At 39.9% G+C, this 17,267-nt stretch overlaps 1 protein-coding gene and 1 long non-coding RNA gene across 4 annotated transcripts; one reads left to right on the top strand and one right to left on the bottom strand.

Annotated features, from left to right (window-relative positions):
- The first annotated feature begins 6 nt into the window (after window positions 1-6).
- si:ch211-207e14.4 (interleukin-17 receptor D) lies at window positions 7-14,676 on the top strand. Of its 3 annotated transcripts, none has more exons than XM_031286384.2 (12): window positions 7-434; window positions 4,596-4,680; window positions 7,205-7,363; window positions 7,794-7,912; window positions 9,682-9,805; window positions 10,563-10,601; window positions 10,728-10,873; window positions 11,041-11,115; window positions 11,844-11,910; window positions 12,542-12,688; window positions 12,854-13,047; window positions 14,130-14,676. In XM_031286384.2, exons 1-12 carry the CDS (start codon window positions 312-314, stop codon window positions 14,673-14,675), a joined length of 1,824 nt encoding a protein of 607 aa, XP_031142244.1. In that variant the 5' UTR covers window positions 7-311; the 3' UTR covers window position 14,676. The 3 variants fall into 3 exon arrangements, with proteins under 3 accessions (XP_031142244.1, XP_031142245.1, XP_035864086.1); XM_031286385.2 differs by having other exon boundaries at window positions 12,527-12,688; window positions 12,875-13,047; XM_036008193.1 differs by having other exon boundaries at window positions 8-434; window positions 12,875-13,047.
- On the bottom strand, window positions 7,058-16,939 carry LOC116040764. Its single transcript, XR_004102753.2, has 3 exons — window positions 16,749-16,939; window positions 9,597-9,601; window positions 7,058-7,090 (listed from the first exon to the last, which is right to left on the bottom strand). It is a non-coding gene; the product is annotated as an uncharacterized LOC116040764 (long non-coding RNA).
- Between the last annotated feature and the right edge of the window lie 328 nt (window positions 16,940-17,267).

Raw genomic sequence — 17,267 nt, 5'->3', positions numbered from 1 at the left:
CGTGCTCTGTGCCTCACAGCACAAAATGAACTAGTCTGGCAGCTAACTGTTAAAACATATATTACCGTGAGCTAGCAGGCTGCACCTTCACCCGTAGCCTAAAGACACCACTCCCCTTATCTACTTTCTCCCTCCTCCCAGGTTTTTGTCAACACACACCACTGAGGAAATGTTTAGCTCTTACTTTTTACACCGAATGGTGGCTTCTTGAAGCTAGTTAGTCCACTGTGAGTCTGTGTGTGTGTTTGTTAGTGGGTGAGGTTTAAGGTCTGGTGCTTACAATTGGACCATGCCATGGTGGCTGTAGCAGCATGTGGAAGGCAGCTCTTGTTTGGTACCAGCTCCTTGCTCTTGGTCAGCCCCTCTGGGCTCAGGATGATGCCCCAGCTGCTGCCGTAACTCCTCGGGACTGCAGTCTGGAGTGTATACGACAGGTACAGTAAACACATTGTGTAGTTATACAAGTTCTTCCTTGTGTGCTTGTTTTGTGTTACTGTGTTGGCATATGAGCAGGCTTGTCTTCTGTTGCAGCTATAGACATTGTATCTACATTTATCTCCTTGTTTCATTTTGGCATTTCTAATCCAGGTGGATTATAGCTGACCTGAGATAAACTACTGGTTTTAATCACGATGGGGCAAAACGTTTCTGAAACTGTACAGACCGATTGATTTGTGGTCTTATTGGCGTGTTTAAATAATAACTGGCTGTTATTATATAGCCTTGTGCAAAACACATGGCTATATTGAAATGGTTCATTTCCATTAAGCATGTCTTGTAATTCCAACAACGCCTGACTCCGATTGTTTCCTCTCTCTAGCCAAGCAATTTTGGCAAATTGGGATATTAATTGTATCTAGGAAACTGGGGGAAAAGAATTGTACATGAAATATACAGGATATAGACAGTTGCAAACCTGTCTTTAAGTCTGACAATGAACAGATGCATACTTTTAGGTGTTTAAGTCTTTGCTCATGTGAATTACTAGAACGTTTGAGCTTATTGATTGAAATAAAATGAGAAAGGGGACAAAAATAACTGACTCGGTCATAACAAAAAGTAGTGAATCCCAACCTGGGGGGTCAGGGTCCCCCATGGGGTCGAAACAAAAATCTGAAGGGTCATGAGTGAACAGACTTTTGTTGGAGCAGAAGAAATATCTTCCAGCTGCACATTGTTTTTCTGATTTTGCTCGGTAGGCCTAATTACAGGATCATTTTACTTCTTAAAGCCCGTAATCTGAGAAGAACAAATTGCTCTTTGGTTTAACATGTCACGACATACTTTAATTAAAGGGTCCCATTGGAAAAATGTTAGTTACTACTGTCCTAGAAGACGAGCAAAAGTAGGTTTAGGAAGAGCAATAAAATCTTTATTGGAAGGCTCATGTTTTGGCGAAAAACATGAAGGGCCGTATTTGCTCGAAACTGATGTAATCTACTTCTTAATCACACGCTGTCCATCTTTTCTGGACATCTAAAGTTCTTAAGGATGATATGTCCTTTCACAGAGGAAATATTATTTGCAGAAGTTTGCTGTACTTAATTGTGATTATAAATAATCTATCTCCAAGTGTCTCGGATTCAAAACAACTTCTTGCTGCATATTTGCCTCACAGCAGTCCAATCAAACTGTCATTTTCTTATATCTACAAGGACAAAACAGCAAAACTGAACTAAACAGCAAATCAGACAAAATGTCTCTCTTCTTGTACATGTTCTGCCCTGGACTGGCCTCCTTCACTTCTCTGGAGATAAGGCTTGCAATGCGAGACGACTACTCTGAAATTTCAGAAATATTGTAAACAAGGACTCAAATAGGTACAGTTGTGCTCGTAAGTTTATGAACCCGTGCTAAAGTTGACTAAAAAGAGGAATATAAAAAAATCATCTTTTGGAAAATGATTTTAATGCCTTTATTAAAAAAATGAGGAAAAATCCAACCTTTAAGGAAACCAATTTTCTTTGTGAATGAATAACGTATCGTAAATAAATAACTGTTCTTCCTTAAAATACAGGGGGCATAAGTATAGACACCCCTATGTTGAATTCCCATAGAGACAGGCATATTTTTATTTTTAAAGGCCAGTTATTTCACGGATCCAGGATACTATGCATCCTGATAAAGTTCCTTTGGAATTCAAATAGCCCCACATCATCACATACCCTTCACCATACCTAGAGATTGGCATGGGGTGATTTCAGTTAGCCTAATAGCTGGTTTGATTTGCATTGAGAGATGACCTTATGGAAAGTACCCCATGCCAATCTCTAGGTATGGTGAAGAGTATGTGATGATGTGGGGCTATTTTAATTCCAAAGGCCAAGGGAACTTTATCAGGATGCACAGTATCCTGGATCCATGAAATAACTGGCCTTAAAAAATAAAAATCAGCCTGCCTCTATGGGAATTTAACATAGGGGTGTACTTACTTATGCTCCCTGTATTTTAAGGAAGAACATTTATTTATTTATGATACATTATTCATTCACAAAGAAAATTGGTGTCCTTACAGGTACGATTTTTCCTCATTTTGTTAATGAAGGCATTAAGATTAATTTCCAAAAAATGTTTTTTTTATTCCTCTTTTCAGTCAACTTTAGCATGGGTTCATAAACTTATGAGCACAACTGTAGCTCCAGGCAATATGATGATACAGGGTTGAACCTCTTTGCACTTTTTTTTTAGCATATGGCCAAGAGTTGTTTTTCATAAAGAGTAAATGGATGAAGGAAGAATGTTAGCTTGTCAACGAGCTGAAACTCTTACATTAGTGTCAGTCCCCATTGACTGATGCACACTGTCATTTCAAATTCTCTCATTCTGTATCACATTTCTTTCATCTCTTGTGCAATCTCTGAACAAATCTGCTATCGGCATGAAAACGATTTAGCCTCTGCGGTCAACGGCCATTATTTCTTGTGTTCCAGTGTAGCCAGGGGATATATCCGGGTAACATCCGCCTCTTTTGCTTTCTACGCAGACTTTCCCTAACCTGACGCCCCATATGATTTGTTATACAGAACCATAGAAGCCATCATTGGAAACTGGAAGCGCAGGCACCTTCAAAAAATACTTGGCAGGTGATTTAATGAACAATCTCTTTATCACGTGATTTTTGTTTTGAACCGTTGCTGTCATCACACACCTGAACCACGCCTGAAGCTGCCAGTAGCTCCTCACCAGACGCTGATTGGTCCAAAACGGATTACTTGAAGCCTGACAAGATGGATTTTCTTGTGATCCTGCACTCATTATTCATTCATTCATATGCAGATATGTGTTTATAGAGATTGTCAGTGTAAGTATAACCTCAGAACAATTTATATTCAAAACTCTTTGCAGATGTTGACTTCAGTGATCCATTTTGTCATGTTCAGCATTTCAAAATCAGATTTAAAAAAAAAAGAGGATCACACTTTTACCTTTAAACTGTACGTATGCGACTAGATTCATTTTCGGTGAGCGCAAATGACTCTTCAGGCGCAGACAACTATGTATCTTGTGTGTGAAAAGCCGCCCACATTGTGAGCGTGCCAGTCAAAGACATCCCATTTGTGGCGTGCATGCTAAGAACACTGATTATGTTCTCAGATGCGTGCAAGTAAGTATTTAGGCTACAAAGACTTTCTGACCACCATTACCTAACCTGACAGTTTATCTACAATTTTGTTGAAACACACACAAACACACCTTCCCTCATTGTCTCTCTTGCCTGTGGCTGTATTTCTTCATCTTTCATTTTCCCCACGTTAGTACCGTCATGGTCTCTAAACCTGCAGAGCAAGTCGGCAATATGTAAGTGTTCCCCCTATATAATATTTACTTTGTTAAAAGCAGTTTAACTTACACATCCTGATATTGCTAAATCATAATGGTTTATTGTTTCAACTAGTTCAGGTTACCTGTGGCAACATTTATTTCAACACCAAAACCAACAGCAGCTGATACTGTGAATTGGAACCACATTTACATATTTAGCATTGCACAGAACATTGAGAGAAACACCCTTATTGTTTTATGAATTGTTTCACTGTTATGGGGACAGGACTTACTCAACCATAGCTAACATGGAGCCAATATAGGGAGGCAAGCATGGCAACAAAATTCAACAACAAAACAAACTGCACCTCTCTCTCACATTTACATGTCTTTTAATGATGTTATTAACAGCTTATTTCTAGCTTTTTTTACATAGCATTTTGTTTTGTTCATTTCTTTGTTTCTGCTATTAATTCGTAATTTCCCACTTAAGCAGAGTGTGTTCTTTCACATTCTTGCCTCTTATCCAATCCTCCTTACTCCTGGCAACAGAACCAGCAATCTACTCAGAACTGGAATTTGGCAGTTTGATAGTTGACCATGAATCTAATCTAATGGTATGTTTATATTGAGGTTAAAAAAATATGTAATCTGTTTTTGGTGTGTGCAACTGTGGCTATATTTATTTTTTTGCTGTGTTTCCACTGACATTCATTTATTCAGGCTATTCACCTGACATGAAATTGGCAAGTTTTGCAAACAACATTCAATATGCATTAGTAAAAACGCAGTTGTAAGTGCTAAGTCTGAATTCATTGCTTTCCCCTCTGCAGGGAGGACCTGGATGTGAATACTGCAGAATAACCAGAGCTGATCTCAAGAGGGCTCTGGGTTTTAACTCCATCAAAGTGTTTGGAAGTAAGTCTGATTCAGGCTGCACTGGAACTCACAGCCTACCTACAAATATATACATCTGGGGGAACTTTGTTAAAGCATTGAATGCACTTACACCCTAACTGCGCAAATATAATTTGGCAGCAATCAAAGTCGTCCTGCATGTCCTTAACCTGAAGCTACAGTTCACAGCATCGTAATGAGCAGATGCCACATTGTTTACACTTTGTATTAGGATTCAAACATCACAGGCTACCAAAATAGCAAACAGACAGGGTGTGACCAGTTGTCATCACTGAGGTCTTAAAGGGCAACTATTATATAGCATTTTCAGGATTATACTTGGATTTTGTGTTTGTACTAGAACATGTTTACATGCTTTAATGTTCATGTTTTCTCATACTGCCCATGGCTGCTGCACCTGTATTCACCCTCTGTATGAGACGCTCTTTAGGAGTGCCAGTCTCTTTAATCCCTCCTCCTGAAAAAAGCCCAGTTTGCTCTGTTTGGCCAGCGCACTTCCTGGAAACTCGGGAGTCTCCGCTCCGTGTTTCACTAGTAGAAGCTGGAGCTACTGCAACGGAGTATATAGCAGGACTTTGTACCGTGAAAAATCACAACCGGACATGTCCCAGCAGTAAAGTGACCAGATTTTGGGGAGAAATGACCGGCATTGGTTGAGATTACAGCTATGTCGTGTTAGCATGTAGCTACTTAATAGTTAGCAGTATGCTAACGTTAGATCGTAGTGGAGCGAAGCAGCACTTTCACTTCTGAACCAAACACTACCCAATCAGACATGTTTCAGCAGTAATGCTACCCGGAATTAGGGAGAATTTAACAACATTGGCAGCCAAAATGACATTGTTTACGAACGTTAGCCATGTACTGTAGCTACTTTAGATAGCAGATGACACTAATAGAATATAACAGCTATTGCTACAGTCAAAATCGCAAATAAAGGTTTTTAAACCAAATACTACTAACAGAAAATGTTTCAGGAGTCATGTGACACGGAATTGGGGAGAATTTAACAACACTGGTAGCCAAGGTAACATTGTTTACTGCAGTTAGCATGTTGGACAATGTTAAAACTGCAGTGGCTAAAACTAAAAACTACTAGCAGATGACCAATCATAGAAGGCCAGCTTAGAGTTGCGTAACACTTAGCCGAGAGTAGAAAAACAGTTGAAACCGGAGTGTTCAGAATAGTTGGAAATCTGAACGTTTTAGCTCACAGGGATTTGTCTAAAATACTTTACCTCATTATTTGAATTTTGGCCACATTTTACATGAAAATCCAACATTATAACATTGTAGATATGACAGAAAACACGGAAAAGCATATGTGACCTTTAAAAAACAATTGCCAATTGTATTGAGCCTGTGACTTAGCCTATTACATAGATAAGGTTATCCCATATCAGTCAGATATTTGTCAAACTTCAACCTAAAGTGTTCCTGTGCTAATATTTTTTTCAACAACATGTGGCCCAACTGGATTAACGTTAACTAACCCCACAATTATGTTTAGGCATGCTAAAAATAATCAATGTCTGTTAGTTGGCTGGTCCACCACTTTGATTCACACTGAAATAACAACAATTGGATGGATTAAAAATTCAAAAGCGAATTTAAACAAGTGCGTCTTCAGCTGCTTTTTAAAAGCTTCAACAGAGACTGCAGAACGTAAGACAATAGGAAAGGCATACCACAGGTTTGGAGCCACCGCTTCAAAGGAATGGTCACCTTTAGTTTTTAAGCGAGTGCGTGGGACCACCAGTAATCCCTGGTTAGAAGACCTGAGGGATGTTTAAAATACGAAGGGACACAACCAGATTGCAGAGAGCTGTTGAGTATAGAGAGAACACAAGTACTCACAGACACAAGAACATTTTTAAACAAGGAAGTTGGTATAGTATCTACTGGGCTCGAGGAAGATTTCATACTGCTAACCAGATCAGTGAGTTCTTGTAGCGAGATCGGAGCAAAACAGTTCAAGATTGGTGGCCGGATTGAGTGAACCAAATATGGAGTAGTAGAGGGGATAATGCCATTTCTGACATCACTAGTTTTATTTACAAAGAAATGGAGAAAGTCACTGCAGTCCTTATTTGAACTTCAGGAGGAGCAGGATTGACAAGATTTTTTTTTAAAGATTATTTTTTGGGGCTTTCCCCTTTATTGTGTAGAGACAGTGGATAGGCATGAAAGGGGGAGAGAGATGGGGGATGACACGCAGCAAAGGGCAGCAGGTCGGATTCGAACCCGCGCCGCTGCTGGACTCAGCCAACATGGGGAAAACTTGCTGGGTGAGCTAGAGGCCGCCCCAGGATTGACAATATTAAGTATAAGTTACTAGCATGCTAACTTTAGCAAGTACAGCTTTACAGAACTGTAGCCTATAATAGTCGTGCTTGAATAGGCCTATAGGCTACTGTTTTCTTTCACGTTACATATCCAGAAATGTATTGAATGCTGACTAGAAATCATACTACTTATGAAACTTTGACATTCTATCAATGTATGTGTTCTTACTTCTCCTCAGGTTGTATTCCCTGGCCATGTTTTAAGTTTCTAGGGGAAGAAGACCCGAGCATCTGTCAGCACTACGTCCAAGCACCAAATGATGTGAAGGTTGAGTTTGTAAATGAGATAAACCCCAAATCTGACACCATTGTTGTCTCCTGGAAGCCCAGCTACTATGGTATGTTGATATAGATTGACGAAGCCTATTTCTCTATGCATTTGTTTTATGGACACACAGCATGTCTTTACATTGGATGGAGGTCATAAAGTGGTTGGCAGTTTTGAAACTCATGTATGATGTCAGACACAAGTTGCCTCCCCCAAAGTAATTTCTCATACCAGGGTTTGACATAAAGGTGAGTTATTGCTGAAAGGTAATAAGTATGCTTCACATTATGAGAATGCTTCAAAGTATGAGAGACAGCTCATTAAATATGATTGGAGCTTTGACAGGTGACAGTGTAGTAGACTTTCAGGTTTAACTTACCATGCACTGAACCAGCTGAAGCACATGCAGCACACATGTTTTTGCCATATCTGCAACTTGGATGTTGGATTGCTGCTGAGTCTGTGACACTGATTTCACTCTGTTTTGGGATTTGTTGCAGGGATCGCCTTCCTGCGAGGCTTTCAGGTGTCCCTCCAGGCTTTGGGAGGGTCAAGTGTTGCCTGTCAGCTCTTTCTCTTCCACCGTAACCTCTCCCTCGAGGCTTCACATGCACAAAGGGTAGAAAGGGCCGATCTTGCTTTGACCTTTTTCTGTCTAGTATGTTGTTTCTGACAACACACATTCGTGTTGCCAACATAAAAGTTCCCACAGTTTTTACTCACAGGAATGTTCACAGCTATAATTTTGAGTTTAAAACAATAAAGTTTATCAGTAAGTGGATCCTTAATGTTTCCCAATGTCTTACAAAAGAAATTCCACTGCATACAGGGCATAGCAGGGTGTAGCAGGGCATACCAGGGCACTGCAGGGCGCCGAGCAGGACCACAGCGACAGCTGCAACCATGATTTAGGTGCCACCCTAATCCGAGGAAAACTGCGAGGCGAGAAAACATAAGGACATGAATGCACACAGATGGAAAGAGAGAGGAGCTCAGTGTGTCAAAGGAACTCCCCCGGCAGTCTAAAACTATAACAGCATAACTAAGAGCTAGTCCAAGGCAAACCTGAGCCATCTCTATAAGGGTTGGTAGATGATTCTGACAACTAATGAAGAGAAGAGAAAAGAAGATTAGTGGATAAGTAGACATGCATGCTCCATACTAACGAGTGATAGTGATGGCAGTGTAAATACAATGTATTTCATGTCTGACAGGAGATCAAAGTGACAAGTATTATCACACATTATTAGTTTGTCCCAGCTTTGGCGATAAGAGAAACATATTATTGTACTGTATTTACCCATTACTAGGCAACAGATCACTTAATTACTTAATCACACTTACATTTTTTAAAGGTTTTTACATGTGTAACTATGTCCCATGTATGTCCTTGAGGGGGTCATCTTAGAAGTAAGGGTTAATGCCCAACAAGGTGTTTATTATCAGGAATTATTATGATGACAGGGAGCCAGAAATGCCGACATGCAGTGAATAATTTACAATGGTGACCAGTCAGTTTCATGGCAACTACTTAGTAGGTGGACACCCTGCAGCCATTCAGAATCGAGTATTCTAAGTATAATAAAGAATAAGTGTTAAACCAACAAGTGGCTTTTAAGTTCTGCAATAGATTAACACCAGGGTGTATTCAAGATAGAGATAAATTTTTTAGATACTCATGTAATGGTAAATTACATTTTTAGTTTTTTTACACAACTTTACTGTATCTATATATTTGTCTAATAAAAACTTACAAGGGATTTTACAACCGAAAAAACAAAGTGTTGTTTAATGCACACCTGGCAGACAGATGTGTCAGAAAATTTTAATTATTTTGCAAAAGAAAAGGTTAAATTACCACAAAGAAAGAGTAAATCTTGCACACCGTTAGCACTTGGTTATACAATATTTCGGTCATTCTTTTTGTCATGCATTAGTTCCACAATATAAAACAACCACATGGTTATACAAGAGCCCCAGGCTGCAACAACCACTCTGTACTAGTACTCTGGGGGGCAGTTTCGGCAAATATCTTTAAAACCTTAAAGAAAAACTAATCCTACAAAAAAGAGAGAAACAAGAGTAAACAGTCTTCTGTTACACAACATAGCAGGCCAATATTCCAATGCAATTCTTCTGAAAACACTTTTGTTGATTTTTAAGGAATATCAAGTAAACAAAATATAAGAACAAGAAATGATCAAATTACCAAACTTTTTACGAAAATATAAAAAATATTAAACAGGCAGAAAGTGTGATCCCATTAAAAGCATTCCCCTCAACCCATAATAAAGCCTATGTACAGAAACTCTTATCTCGCCTTATGAGATAAAAGTGTGAAGTGTGTTTAAAGAAAACCAAGGTCATGTTTGCCGCTGTATTCTGCAGGTGTACAAGTCGGACCCTTTCCCCAGCCTCTCCCTTGGGTCCCAGTATGCTGTTACCGTCATGGCTCTGCCAGTGCCTGAGCAGTGGGAGCGGTTCTACAACAGCAAGATCTTCTCCACACGCTGTAAGATTTCTAAGCTCTAGACCACACGTGTCAAACTCAAGGCCCGCGGGCCAAACCCGGCCCCTCGCAGGTTTTTATCCGGCCCACATACCAACTTAGGTTCACAATAAATTTAATCTAGTTGTGCGCCAAACCCGAAAAGACAGGAACCAAACTCATAAGTAGAATTTAGCAGATTTGCCGACTTTAACGCTCAGAATTTCCCCCAGAAGCAGAGAGTTTTTATATTTAGGCTATGAAACAGGTTGCTGTGAGCCGGCTGTGCGGTAGCATGCTTTTAAAAATGTAATCTTTGTTTTGCTTGATTTGCTAAGGAACTTTTTTGCGGACTTCTGTAGGGCTTTAATGTCAACAAAAATGTGGCAAAAGTGTCGGAGAAAACGGCAAAAAAACCGACATTCAGTAATACAGTCAAAGATATTTGACTGTTCTCAATAAAAGCATGTCAATAAACTCTACATGTCTGGCCCTTGATGTGATTTTCATTTTCCAGGGTGGCCCTTAGTGAAAGTGAGTTTGACACCCCTGCTCTAGACTATCTATCTACATCTCATATCTCTCGCTATCTTATCAGACACACACACACACACACACACACTTTCATTGGAGTTCACAAAGTCTTATTTACACTGCATTTAGTTAGAACATCCCTGTCATTAGCTCTGCCCTCTAAACATGCAATTTTCCTCATGCATCTTTCAATATAACTATTGCAAAAACAATGTGAACATATACTAATGTGTACATGGTTTTGCAGCATGTGCAGAGAAGAATAGTCTTGAGCAGTGCAAAAAAGGTGAGAGAAAATGTTTCTCATTGTTGCCAAATTAACTCCGGTCTGCTACAGCAATGCAATTTCGTATTTAATGTTTCTTCTTATGATCAGCTTTACATCTGTCAATATTTCATGGTCTGGTTCCAGACTGGTACCCCAAACATGTTAAGGTCCAGCAGGAAGGGAGTGACATCACTGTGACCTTTAACCTGGCCCCCCTAAAGCTGGGCATCAGAAGCTACTTCTCCCTGTGTTACGCAAACGGAATGAAGAAATACACAGACATCACACCTGTCAGTGGTTTCAACTTCTGCAGTTTTGTATTTTGCTGTTTTGTTTTCATTCAGTGCATTAATACCTTGCTTCACTGATGTATAGTCACAGAAATATGTAATAACCACGTGGCCTTAATAATAATATTTTTTTAATTAATAATTAACTATTCATTTAATTTCCTCAGAATTCCAGCAATAACCAAACTCACCACAGCTATCAGCTGAAAGACCTGCAAGAAGGGACCAATTACACCTGTGAGGTAAATAAAAAATGGTTCTAACTAATCTATAAAGTCTAATCTATAAAGTCTTCAAAAACAAATGTTACGTGGGCTATGCTAATTTTTATATATATATACATCTTTTATTTTCTTTGTCTTGAAACATTTCTTGTAGTTTGACAGAATAATCTTAACTCAAGGTCCACTTGTACAATAGACAATCAGCAGCATACATTTTGCGAACCGACACAGCGGCTCCCCTCGTCTCTGCAGAGTTTTTTTAACGTCTTTTGACTCATTGTTTTGGTTTTCTGGCCCGCAACTTCACTGTGTACTCTCACCACTCTCGTCAGTGTTGTTTTAAACAGCAGGCAGCTGTTTCCTGCAAAAATAAAGCCACTGCACGATACACATTACAAATTGTGCCTAGCAACAAACAGCACACATTTAAAGTTAGCAACTAGCTTGTGAACATAGTGGAGCACTCAGCAGTTATATATATATATATATAAATAATTTGGACAGGTGGTCAGATACACGACTCCCCAAAATGTTGCTTCATGTCTACTGGATAAGCAACTGTTTGCTAACATCAACTCTATAAGGTGATACTATGTCAGCGTGTTGTGTTTACAGCTTGTTGTGCTGCCCCCAAGTGGTCAAAAAATTATCAATGCAGGTTTAAGATTATTTTGTCAATCTACAATTACCAACTTCCAAAAATACAAATGAATTAACTTTCATGCTCAACATTTCTTGTGTCACAGATTGCAGCTAACCAAGTGGATGCAGTGAGGAAAACATTCTATGTTCAGGTCTTGCACATTCAAAAAGGTAGAGGAGGTTGTTTTGTTGCTCCTAAACCACATTATGTATCAATCTTTTTTAATGTGGAGATACATTGTCTGTCACAATAAAATAAACACGATATTTAATGCATGTGCGATCAATACCATCTGTCATTCATCCTTTAAAGTAATACTTGACATATTTTACTCCTGTCAGGAGTTACGTAAAATGATCCATGCTAATTACAGAGCTAGAGCCAGATAAGCTTAGCATAAAGAAGTAGAAATATGCAACACTATTAAAGCTCAATAATAAACATGCTGTGTCTCATGTGTTTATATCATACACCGACACAAACATAAAAATGACTTTTAGTTTGTGGTTATACGGGAATTCTTTTGCTAAAACTATTTTTAGACAATCATTGGCTGGCATCCTCCTGAGTCTAGTTTGCTGGTAGGCACATTTTTGAACTTCAGAGAGAGCTGGGCAAGCTTTTTCCCTTGCTTTTAAATCTTTATGCTAATATATAAGTCCATCTACTCCCAGCTCACAGACGTGACAATGGTATCAATCTTTTCACCTAACTCTGCAGTAATGCAAATAAGCGCATTTCCCAAAATGTTACTGTCACTTTGTGTAAATTGTCATATAATCCCAGCTCCCTCATCCTCAGAACATTCCCAGCCCCTCTCTGTCACTCCCTCATTGGCTCTGATGCTTCCACTGGGCCTGTCTGCTGGAGTCATACTTGTAGTCTCACTGGTTGCTCTCACCTTGAGGAGGCCCCAGCTACAGATGAAGAAATTTGACATAAAACCAGGTGCAAAGACAAACTAAGTACTTCCTGTAAAATCACTGTTTGCGCTGCATTGTCTAATTTAACCAATACTTTTCAAACCAGTAATTTTTTAACACCATTTGATTGAGAACCATTCTTTTACCTCCGGTCTTTCTCTTTGTCATTGTATGAAACACAAGCAAATAGATTTCCTTGCCATCCATTCAGATATATTCAAGGAGCATCTAGAGAGCGGGACTCAGGAGGAAGTGATGCCATTGTCTAAAAACAGGCCGACCCCTCCTCGTCTTCTGATTTGCTACAGCAGCCGTGATGGCCCCGCTCATGTCAAAGCCGTCATGCAGTTAGGAGCCTTCATACAACAGCACATGGCCACTCAGGTAGTGAACATGACATTTCATGGCTTTAAAGGGGCGCTATGCAGTTTTGGCAATTTCTTCGCTGTTTTCTCGTTATTTGCTCGCAGGTTTCTCTATAGAGCTCCACCTACAGCTTCGGAATACATATTTGGCAGTCGTAAAAACTCGTTGGCGACTACCCCCCCCCCATCTTCTCCCTCTGGTCATGTGCATTTGTTTTCAAAGAAGCCGGCGAACGCATGCAGCCATGTCCACTGAGGTTTTTCTCGAAATATTACCCTTCTCTCCCGGGTCCGTAACATTATTCTTTTTTCCTACAATGGCCTTAGAAACGCTGTCGGAGCAGAAGCAACTTGCGTTTGCCAACATCAAGCTGACAGGAAACTCTGTGGCAGATAAAGTTTCTGATCAAAGATACTTACAAGTGCAACAGCAAGAACGCCAGGTCAGCATCGGATTTGCAGGCTTCTGTTTGTCTCAGTTCTCGGCATTCTGAAAACGCAGGTCCGATGTTTACTCGTCTGCCGTTTCCTCTTTCTCTGTTCCTCCGAGAATGCTTTCCTAGCTTTCTGCTTCTTTTTTGCCGGCTCAGCCATGACGATAGTGTGAAAATCTCCATCGCTACCTTGTTCTCATAGCTAGCCGGTTCCTGGATGGGGGGGCTTGTAGCAGCGTATATGTGTGCAGTGCCGCGAAGCAATTTGTTACATCGCGAGACCTGATATTACGCGATATTTCCTGATGCAGAGACTGGCGGCTCGCCGGCCCAAAGTTGCAAGGGTGCTTTTTCCGCTCACAGGCGCTAGGGGGGAGCGAGACGACCACCATTCAACCTGGAAAAAAAGTCATGTAACCATTCCAATGACTCCGAAGCTGTTCAGTTAAGGTAAATTAAGCTAAAAAAAAAACTGCATAGTTCCCCTTTAATGCATTTCAAGGGGAATGCATTAAAGAACATGTGTTCTGTGTTATAGGCAGAAAAAAAAATTCTGGAGATTATTTTTGCAACATCTTACAAAGCTAATGATATGAGATAGCTGTGGGGTTAAATGTGTTATAAGATCAGTTTGCTGTGACACTGTTCTTTTTCTTTTCTTCCCTAGGTGTGCCTGGACCTGTGGCAGTCTTTGAGCGTGGCTGAGGAGGGCAGTATGGCCTGGCACTGCCGGCAGATCCGTGAGAGCGACTTCATCTTGGTGATCTGTTCTCAGGGCCTCAACCACAGACCTAAGCCTCCAGAGGGAGACGACCAAGATGACGGGGCAGACAGAGGGCTGGACTTTGGGTCCAACGCCTTCAGCTCTGACACCGCCGTCCAACTCATTGGAGAGGAGGTGGGCCGAGCCAAAGCCAGAGGCCAGGACCTATCCAAATACATGGCGGCCATTTTTGAGTACTCTGAGGAAACTGACATCCCCACTGAACTGACGCTGGTATCTCATTACATGCTGACAAGTGACTTACAGCTGCTTTTCTCCCACCTCCATGGGGTGGCTCTACACAGACCAGGGCATTATCTGAAGATAAACCATATCTCAGAGGAAGGCTTTACTAAGCTACCAGCCGGAGCAGCTCTGCAGTTGGCTATATATGAGGCTCAACTGGCTATGATGGCAAAATGCCATCAGTCTGTGGAGGGAGGGGACTAAATGGTTTACATGTAGGGACCCTCATTATGCTACCGTGGAAGTGTGGCAAGTACATCTCGCTGCAGTCTGCGGGAAGGTTTTTTTTTTTGCTTACGTCATTCCCCATACGCTCTAACGGACCAAGACCGTTCTCTTAATACATCCATGACCAAGACAGTCTGGTAGAATTTTTTTACTATGAAGAAAATTATTTGGATAAATGACATGTTTTTTATTTTGAATCTTTTATTTGAAAATTTTATATCTATAAATGTAAATGATCTGAAAGAAAACCGAATAGGCTAGTCACCAATTTAAAAATGACATGAAATTATATTTTAAAACCTTAAAAAAGGACTGACAAATAAGAAAGCCATCCGGACTCTGAACATTTACAATGCCTTACAACCTCTTTAATGTAAATTTAATGCGCCCCTTTTTCGTGTATGTATGTATGCATTTAATGTGTTCAATGTGTTTATGGATCTGTACTTGAATAATAAAGTTTTTTGAAGACAAAAAAAAAAAAAAGACAGCCTGGTAGAAGCTGATATAGCCTCTTGATTCACATTAGATAGAAACTGATGATGTAGGCTAAACAAACGATATTTCATGCAACAGTGAAGTTTTCATGTAGTTACTACTGATTTCTGATTTTGAAATGATATCCAAATTTGAAAAATGGGTCATTTTAAACCTTGTTAATATTGATGACAATGTGTTCAAACGGAAAACGAGCCATATTTCATTAATTTAGCCCTCAAAAGTAGAATGGTGTGTTGTTTCGTTATGGACTTTCATATTAACAGCAAGAATTCAGTCACAACCAAATGTACAAAGGGGCTATTTTGTTTTAACAATTAACAGGTGAACCAGAAGCATACAGGTGAAACTCGAAAAATTAGAATATTGTGCAAAAGTTCATTTATTTCAGTAATTCAACTTAAAAGGTAAAACTAATTATATAGACTTATTACATGCAAAGCGAGATATGTCAAGCCTGTATTTGTTATCATTTTGATGATTATGGCTTACAGTTTATGAAAACCCTCAGAAAATTTGAATATTGTGAAAAGGTTCAATATTTTAGGCTCAAAGTGTCCCACTCTAATCAGCTAATTGATCCAAACACCTGCAAAGGTTTCCTGAGTCTTTAAATGGTCTCTCAGTCTGGTTTAGTAGAACTCACAATCATGCGAGATGCTCCTCGGATATTACCTGCACAGTAACACACCTAATCTAAGTATTTCAAAAGGTCGAACACACATACAGATGTTTAGATACAGTAAAATCGCTACGTGATTACCGTTATATCCGAGGGTTGAAGTTGCATTTTAACAGCAGTGCAAGTTGCTGCTGTGGTTTAGCTGAAGCTAACGCAGCCTGAGCTTTCACGTTACAATATAAAAGGTGTTGACTTAGCTAGCACGCAAACAGTTCATTTACATGTCTACGAGCATGTTAGCAAACTACACCAAAAGACAAATACTGAGGAATATTGATAGAAAGCAGGGGAAACTAGTAGGCTACTTCCATACTTTTTAGCATTGGCTAATTAGCAACCTGCCTTCCATCAGATGTAGCTTCCGAGTTAGCTAGCAGCTAGCCCCAGAAGCTCATGAAAACAAGGCTTTCACCGGAGCAGTCTTACGTTATTTCCGAACCACTCTTTTCGTTTCAAAGTCGGAAATCAAAAGAACGAAAAAGTACACGGGCCCAATTACAGTTCACTGTTGTTGCATGAAATGTCGTTTCTGTCATCTAATGTGAAACAAGAGGATATGAGGTTTGCTACCGTCTTGGTCCGTTCGAGCCATAGACTGTATGGTTCGAGCGTATGGGGAGACGACGTAGGTAAAAAAGAAAAAAAATGACTGACTTGGATGTGGGCGGGGCTTGATGTCAAGCCCCGCTTCCCGCAGACTGCAGCGAGATGCTCCTCAAGTGTGGTGCTATTTTGAGCCTTGTCAGTGGTATAGAAATAGCGATTTCTTTTTGCTTTCGCGTGCCCCGACGACTAGCGTTATAAGCTAATTAGCGGTTTCCGCTAAAACTGGTCACATTCGATTAGCATGAAAACATATCCCAGAGAACGGTTTGGCCTGAAGATAGACGTTTATGATGACTGGTTCATGACGTTCATCATTTTCTTTTCTTTTTTTTTTTACTTTCGATTTTCTGTTTTATACAAATGTAATTAGCATTGTCGGAGGGAGCGTGAGACCCAAGATTTTCAACCACAACCAATGCTTCTGTAATTGTTGTGAATCTGATAATAATAACTTGAACCAAGCTGAGAGGGTGACTAATACATCTGCAATCCCTGCTGATGTGCCCCTAAAGCAATCGACCAACTACCAATGTGCTTATATGCTGTGTGAGCACACAAAGGATTTGTAAAAAAACGTCCAGGAATGTATGTAATGGTCAATAAAGCTATCTTAGTCTTAAAAATGTATTTGGCAGATATTTGCTGTTTGTTGTCTTGCAATGTCACGTAGCAAAAACAAAGTGTATTTTTAAGCATACTACCTAAATTAACTATTAATCTCATTTGTGAGTACACATTGTATACATGCATGTTTACTTATGCATGTGCATCTATTAAATACA

This window comes from Sander lucioperca, chromosome 12 (assembly GCF_008315115.2).
Source record: "Sander lucioperca isolate FBNREF2018 chromosome 12, SLUC_FBN_1.2, whole genome shotgun sequence".
Classification (NCBI taxonomy): domain Eukaryota; kingdom Metazoa; phylum Chordata; class Actinopteri; order Perciformes; family Percidae; genus Sander; species Sander lucioperca.
The sequence above is the reverse complement of the archived record's forward strand: the minus strand, read 5'-3'. Positions and strand labels throughout refer to the sequence as shown.

Excerpts from the sequence above, each read along its gene's own strand:
- si:ch211-207e14.4 (XM_031286384.2), top strand. The coding sequence starts at position 312 with ATGTGGAAGGCAGCTCTTGTTTGGTACCAGCTCCTTGCTCTTGGTCAG. Across the intron at positions 7,364-7,793 it reads CTGGAAGCCCAGCTACTATG|GGATCGCCTTCCTGCGAGGC; the intron begins GTATGTTGATAT and ends GATTTGTTGCAG. Across the intron at positions 10,874-11,040 it reads AATACACAGACATCACACCT|AATTCCAGCAATAACCAAAC; the intron begins GTCAGTGGTTTC and ends TAATTTCCTCAG.